This window comes from Salmo salar, chromosome ssa16, assembly GCF_905237065.1.
Source record: "Salmo salar chromosome ssa16, Ssal_v3.1, whole genome shotgun sequence".
NCBI lineage: Eukaryota > Metazoa > Chordata > Actinopteri > Salmoniformes > Salmonidae > Salmo > Salmo salar.
Window position 1 is genome coordinate 41,226,077 of NC_059457.1, and position 7,915 is coordinate 41,233,991.

The 7,915-nt window shown below is 44.8% G+C and overlaps 1 protein-coding gene across 2 annotated transcripts in view; it reads left to right on the forward strand.

The window, feature by feature from the left end:
* Positions 1–7,911, forward strand: part of LOC106573829 (ceramide synthase 1) — a 51,151-nt gene extending 43,240 nt beyond the window's left edge. For both annotated transcript variants that reach the window (XM_014149198.2, XM_014149199.2), the window contains exon 7: positions 4,751–7,911. In XM_014149198.2, the coding sequence (XP_014004673.1) occupies positions 4,751–4,793 (43 nt within the window). In that variant the 3' untranslated portion in view covers positions 4,794–7,911. The remainder of the gene's footprint in view (positions 1–4,750) is intronic.
* The last annotated feature ends 4 nt before the right edge of the window (positions 7,912–7,915 follow it).

Below are 7,915 nucleotides of genomic sequence, written 5' to 3' on the forward strand. Positions count from 1 at the left end.
TTTTTTTACCTTATAACTGGAACCTCCATCAGGTGCTAGCCAGCTAATTGGCTACTAGTTATTTAGTCATTGTTAGCCTCGTTAGCCTTATTTAGTCATTGCTAGCGGTCTTTACCTTTAGCTCGGACTCCTGCCGCTTTAGCCTGGATAGCCCGGATAATACCTGCCAGTCTGCAAAGTGCGATACCAGCCCTGAGCATATCAGACTGCTTTTTTTCCACTACATCTCTGGATTCCTGCCACAAGCTCTGGACCATTACACCGGATCTTCGCAGCTAGCTAGTTGCTACCGAGGAGCTATTGTGGCTAACGCCCTTGTCCAGAAGCATGCACCAGTTAGCCGCGAGCTAGGCCCATCTCCCGGCTAGCAAATGAAGTACACCAACTAGAACATTTCCCTTGCCAATTGGACTGGACCCTTTGTCGACATGGAGCCCCGCCGATCCATCACGACTGGTCTGCTGACGTAACTCGGCCGATGTGCTCTCAACCAGCCTCTGCGTCGTGGATGTTTGGTGATGATCCATCTGCAAGCCCCGGCCTGCTAGCTCTCTGAACGCCGTGTCTCCCACTCGCACAACGTAGTAATCGACTACTGAACTGTTCCCCGTTTCATCTAGTGCTGCTCATCACACCCTATGATCACTCAGCTACACAGCCGACTCCTGCTGGACTGTCCATTAACACGAACCGGAACCCCCAACAGAAGCTAGCCAGCTAACTAGCTACTAGCTAGTAGTCAGTTAGCGACTGCTAGCGGTCATCAGCTAACCTTAGCCCAGTCCAACTCCTGCCTATCTGACCAGCGCGATTCAACCCAGATCATACTGGACTGCTTTTTCTCCACCAAATCTCCATATATCCAGATTCCTACCGCAAGCTCTGAACCTTTTCACCTGGATCAGCGCAGCTAGCTAGCTGCTATCTGAGTGGCTACTCCTGGCTAATGTCTCTGTCCCGAAGCAAGCACCAGTTAGCCTGGAACTAGCCTTGTACTAGGCCCATCTCCCGGCTAGCTGAAGAGGTCCATCAGCCACTCCTTGGGCTACAATACCTATTTTGCCAATTGGCCTGGACCCCTTTTACTGCCGACACAGAGCCCTGCTGATCCATCACGACTGGTCTACCGACGTAATCCGCCAGAGGGGGTTTCAACAGGTTCCTCCGTTGCGACATCCCCTGAAGGCCCATCCGCTAGCCTGCTAGCCACGGCCCGCTAGCTGTCTAGAGCATATCGGACTGTTAGCTGAAGAGATCCATCAGCCAATCAATTTCTTGGGCTACAATACCTATTTTGCCAATTGGCCTGGACCCTTTTACTGCCTACACGGAGCCCTGCCGATCCATTATGACTGGTCTGCCGACGTAACCGTCCGAGGGGGCTATAACAGACTCTTTCTTAGCTAGCCCTTTTGTTCCACCTCCCACACATGCGGTGACCTCACCTGGTTTAAATGGTGTCTCTAGAGACAAAACCTCTCTCATCGTCACTCAATGCCTAGGTTTAGCCCTTGGTTCACTCCAGACCTGACTGCCCGTGACCAGCATAAAAATATCCTGTGGCGTACCGCATTAGCATCGAATAGCCCTGCAATATGCAATTTTTCAGGGAAGTTAGGAACCACTATACACAGGCAGTTAGGAAAGCAAAGGCTAGCTTTTTCAAACAGAAATTTGCATCCTGTAGCACAAAGTCCAAGAAGTTCTGGGACACTGTTAAGTCCATGGAGAATAAGAGCACCTCCTCCCAGCTGCCCACTGCACTGAGGCTAGGAAACACTGTCACTACCGATAAATCCACGATAATTGAGAATTTCAATAAGTATTTTTCTACGGCTGGCCATGCTTTCCACCTGGCTACCCCAACCCCAGTCAACAACCCTGCACCCCCCACAGCATCTTGCCCAAGCCTCCCCCACTTCTCCTTCACCCAAATTCAGACAGCAGATGTTCTGAAAGAGTTGCAAAATCTGGACCCCTACAAATTAGCTGGGCTAGACAATCTGGACCCTCTCTTTCTAAAAGTACCCGCCGCAATTGTTGCAACCCCTATTACTAGCCTGTTTAACCTCTCTTTCGTATCGTCTGAGATCCCAAAAGACTGGAAATCCCCCTCTTCAAAGGGGGAGACACTCTAGACCCAAACAGTTACAGACCTATATCTATCCTACCCTGCCTTTCTAAGGTCTTCAAAAGCCAAGTTAAAAAACAGATCACCGACCATTTCGAATCCCACCGTACCTTCTCCGCTATGCAATCTGGTTTCCGAGCTGGTCATGGGTGCACCTCAGCCACGCTCAAGGTCCTAAACGATATCATAACCATCATCGATAAAAGACATTACTGTGCAGGCTTTCGACTCTGGTAATCACAACATTCTTATCGGCAGACGCAACAGCCTTGGTTTCTCAAATGACTGCCTCGCCTGGTTCACCAACTACTTCTCAGACAGGGTTCAGTGTGTCAAATCGGAGGGCCTGTTGTCCAGACCTCTGGCAGTCTCTATGGGGGCACCAAAGGGTTCAATTCTCGGGCCGACTCTCTTCTCTGTATACATCAATGATGTCGTTCTTGCTGCTGGTGATTCTCTGATCCACCTCTACGCAGACGACACCATTCTGTATTCTTCTGGCCCTTCTTTGGACACTGTGTTAACTAACCTCCAGACGAACTTCAATGCCATACAACTCTCCTTCTGTGGCCTCCAACTGCTCTTAAATGCAGGTAAAACTAAATGCATGCTCTTCAACTGATCGCTGCCCACACCTGCCCGCCCGTCCAGCATCGCTACTCTGGGCGGTCCTGACTTAGAATATGTGGACAACTACAAATACCTAGGTGTCTGGTTAGACTGTAAACTCTCCTTCCAGACTCACATTAAGCATCTCCAATCCAAAATTACATCTAGAATCAGCTTCCTATTTCGCAAAACAAAGCCTCCTTCACTCATGCTGCCAAACATACCCTCGTAAACTGACTATCCTACCGATCCTTGACTTCAGCAATGTCATTTACAAAATAGCATCCAACACTCTCCTCAGCAAATTGGATGCAGTCTATCACAGTGCCATCCGTTTTGTCACCAAAGCCCCATATACTACCCACCACTGCGACCTTAACGCTCTCGTTGGCTGACCCTCGCTTCATATTTGTCACCAAATCCACTGGCTCCAGGTCATCTATAAGTCTTTGCTAGGTAAAACCCCACCTTATCTCAGCTCACTGGTCACCATAGCAGCACCCACCCGTAGCACGCACTCCAGAAGTTATATTTCACTGGTCACCCCCAAAGCCAATTCCTACTTTGGCCGCCTTTCCTTCCAGTTCTCTGCTGCCAATGACTGGAACGAATTGCAAAAATCACTGAAGCTGGAGACTCATATCTCCCTCACTAACTTTAAGCATCAGCTGTCAGAGCAGCTCACAGATCATTGCACCTGTACATAGCCCATCTGTAAACAGCCCATCCCACTACCTTATCCCCATTGTTGTTATTTATTTATTGCTCATTTGCACCCCAGTATCTCTACTTGCACATTCATCTTCTGCACATCTATCACTCCAGTGTTTAATTGCTAAATTGTAATTACTTCGCCACTACGGCCTATTTATTGCCTTACCTCCCTAATCTTACCTCATTTGCACACACTGGTATACAGATTTTTTCCATTGTGTTATTGACTGTACGTTTGTTTATTCCATGTGTAACTCTGTTGTTTGTGTCGCACTGCTTTGCTTTATCTTGGCCAGGTCGCAGTTGTAAATGAGAACTTGTTCTCAACTGGCCTACCTGGTTAAATAAAGGTGAAATAAAAATGTTTAATAAAATAGCCTACCTCAAATTTTGAAATATATTTTTAAAATATGGCTCTAACAACAATGCATTGGCAGGGATATTCAAGCAAAACCAATATGGGTTGATAATGTATTGGGCCTATAGCTTATTGCACAAACGTCATTGTTACAGTATACTGTTTTTAATAGGTTAATGTTGCATAGGTTTACATATAAAAAAAGAATCTGAGCAGTATATCTCGGGTTGCAATTTGACTCAGTGATCTTGACTCAGAAAAGGTTGGTGACCACTGCTGTAGAGCTGTAGACAACCTCATGCCTATAACGTGCGCTTTCCAAACAACCCCTACGCACTTCAGTGTGTGCAGATCTGAAATAACCAGATACAGTAGGTGTGATAAATATGGCGGACTACAGTCGGGAAAAACATCCACTTTTTAAATGAAAGACCACCATACATTGATGAATAGTGTTGTTCCATTCCATCCTTGGGTGTAGCTGTCCTCCTCAATCTTCTTGGAATTCTGCGTAGTATTCCTTTGAGCCGGTGGTGGTGCCATCATTATGTCATTATATTGCGATCTGGTCGTATTGCTATCTGAAGATTGCCATCCACACACCCTGTTAAACCTCCAGTGAGCTCTCCCCTGGAGGAAGTGCCTCTGCTTTAGCGTGACACACATGGATTTGTTCACTGTCCCCTCTTGTAACCCCAGTAACCTGTGCTCTGTCAGTCCACTCAGTGTGTGTTGGCCTTGTCTTGTGTAGCAAAGATAGAGAGGAACCAAGAGCTGCGCTTATTGAGGTGTGCTTACGCGGTACGGCCTGACCCTGCCCTTATCTGGTGCCCTTGAACACCAGTGATATATTTTTGATATTACCATGTGTGCATAGCTGATCACCTTTTCTCTGGCTGACGATTGGTCATTTTTCTTCTCTCCTCTCCTTCTCACAGGAAGAACTTGCAGAACGGGATCACCAAGGAGAAGCATCTATAATGGCCTCTAGCTCTATCTCCTGGCACTTAACTCTGAATGCAAGCAACCTACATTTAGGTCTAAGTGAATCGGAAAACATCAAATTAGAAAAGTGATAATTTTTCATTCCGTTTTGTCATTGTGTTATTATATCACGTGACCTTTGTCTTATATTAACATTAGATTTGAAGAAAAAGAAAGGTGTGAGTTATGTGAATGTCCTCTCGTGTAGTCTACAGGGGCATTTAGCAGTCGTGTCAGCTCTAACAAACATAAGACAAGGTTGAGCTATTGATTTTTAGACGTCTAGACCTATAAAAAATAAAAGATAACGTGCACACGTTGGAGGACAGGGCTCTATTCAGTCTGTCGCTGAAGCGTTACAGATTGCGATATAAAATGTAAAGGTAATTCTTTTTTTTTTGCCTTTAAATTTAATCACAATGTAATGCTGAACTTCCGCAATACGAATTGATTAGAGCCCTAAAGCACTCACAGTCACCATGTCAAAGGTCCTCTCTAGTATAGTATCAGGTTTCAGGTAAGACCCAAGTGCAGACTGTGTAGAAGTAACAATGTTTAGTGTAACAGGGGCAGGCAAACAACAGGTCAAGGCAGGCAGGGGTTGATAATCCAGAGTAGTGGGGCCAAGGTACAGGACGGCAGGCAGGGTCAGACAGGTCGGTAATCCAGAGTAGTGGGGCCAAGGTACAGGACGGCAGGCAGGGTCAGACAGGTCGGTAATCCAGAGTAGTGGGGCCAAGGTACAGGACGGCAGGCAGGCTCAGACAGAAGGTCGGTAATCCAGAGTAGTGGGGCCAAGGTACAGGACGGCAGGCAGGGTCAGACAGAAGGTCGGTAATCCAGAGTAGTGGGGCCAAGGTACAGGACGGCAGGCAGGGTCAGACAGAAGGTCGGTAATCCAGAGTAGTGGGGCCAAGGTACAGGACGGCAGGCAGAGTGGTCAGGCAGTTAGGCTCGGAGCCAGGGGTCAAAACCAGGAGAGCGAGAAAAGAGAGACTGGAAACAGCAGGAGCTGAGCCCCAAACCACTGGTAGGCGTGCACAAATAAGACAGACAGAAAACACAAGTATAAATACCCAGGGGATAAGTGGGGAAGATGGGTGACACCTGGAGGAGGGTGGCGACAAGCACAAGGACAGGTGAAACAGATCAGTGCGTGACATATAGAGAGAACTGGATCTGCGTTTTTTAAAGATCCTTCCTCTAAAAGCCTAGTGGCTTTTTTAAGTTTATACTCTCTCTTATTTCAGGAGTGAAGGCTAAAATACTAAAGGGAACTTTTGCATCATGTCACCATTGTGGGTGAGAGGGTGCATGTAAGGTGCTGGTTTTGTTTTCCAAACATGTATTCATTTTCTTATCATCGCACAGGTCGATAGTGACCACATATACATTTCTTCAGCCTGACCTGCAATATTTGAAGAGCCACATCGGTGTAGTATTGATGTCTTTTAAATGTGAATGACTTGTGAACCAATTACATTTTACATTTTTTTTTTTGCTGTTGTTTGATAGGCATTTGAAATATTGCTTGCATTCCTGTATGGAAAATGCATTGTCATATTTTCTGTTTTTTTAGCTTCTGTTGTCGCACTGAAATGAAGGCATACAAGCCGATAGCTGGTTAATGATAGCCGATGTAGCTGAACTTGATTGACTGGGTTGAGTATCATCCTTATGATTTTGGTAAAGAGATGGATTTGAATAATAACCAATATGGTGGTGGTTGTCAGGTTCACAGAAAAATTTAAGCAAATGGCCTTTACTTGTGTAAAAGAAGATACAAATCAAATATGAAAAACATCCAGATATGGTATTCAGGAATGCATGACATTGCAATGGTTTTGGAAGATTCTATGAAGTCATAAGAAAAAAACACAAATTAAGAAAACTACAAACTATGTAATCTTAAACTTTTATCAATGTGCAGAACTGACTTTAAAAAAGTTAAGTAATTAGAGCAGACCGTCACACACTCCAAATGGTTCTGTCTTACATTTGAATGTGCCACTGGTTGTGTGTGCCTGTGTTCCGCAACTCTCCAGTTTTTTTCTTTGCTGTGCCTGTGACATAAGGGGTGCTGTCCTTTTCGATCAAATTCAACCTCTTTCGTTTTGATGAACAGTATGCTTGTGCTGGAACAGGCCACAGATGTCGGCAGGTAGAAGTGTCCATAGTTGTGGATGTGTCTTCCAGTCCCCAGCACTAGCTACCACTAGTGCCAGTGACTGGGATTACCTAGATTTTGATATTACATGCAATTATCATTATAGATTTTGTTAAATTGCTGCTGTTTCTTAAAACACTGTAATCCAGTCGTGTGTCCCTTTTCCTGTGTATGCGTTGGTTAATGGTTTATATCTACCATGGTACTGTCCACAAAGGTGTGCACTTTCCCTCCATTTCTGTCCAGCTCTCTCCTGGTCTGTCCTCTCCACCACAGACAACCATCAACAACCAGATTGGCTTTGAGGTGAAATTACTCACAGCAAATTCCCTCTGTTCAAGAAACAGTATACTCCCCTTTCCCCCCAAAGAAATTACATTAGTTTCAGAAAGACTAATCACTTTTGTAAGTTTTATTTTGAGGCAGATCTGGCAGCTTGTGACTAGCATTAAATATATAGAAGTCCATCCACAGTTCAGAATGAAAATGTGGAAGAATAATGATTCTATGCGTTGCATTAATGCTTTAATGTGCCAAAAATGTTGATCTTTATCACAAGTGTTCTGATGAGATGCCTGGACCTGGGTGGCTAGAAAGAGATGTTATAATGGATATGAAGGGTGTATGCCTCACAGGTGTTTCTTACAAATTGCACTGTCATTTATCGCTGTTTTTTTGATTGTCAGAAAATAGGAATGCAGGTAGATTTGGGATTTTTTACAAATTTCTGAACGTTAAGAATCAAATGGTATGAAATAGTTAATTGGTTTTAGGTAAATATTTCTTGGACCACTGACACACTGCGAGGTCTCTACCATCAGCCCCAAGTTTCAATTTGACCACTTGGGTATGACAGGTACTGACTTGTAATAAAACAATAATTCCATTCAACCAGTGTTATTGTATTATGTTTTCCCATAAAATAAAATGTGTTCATTTGAAAAGAAACTGA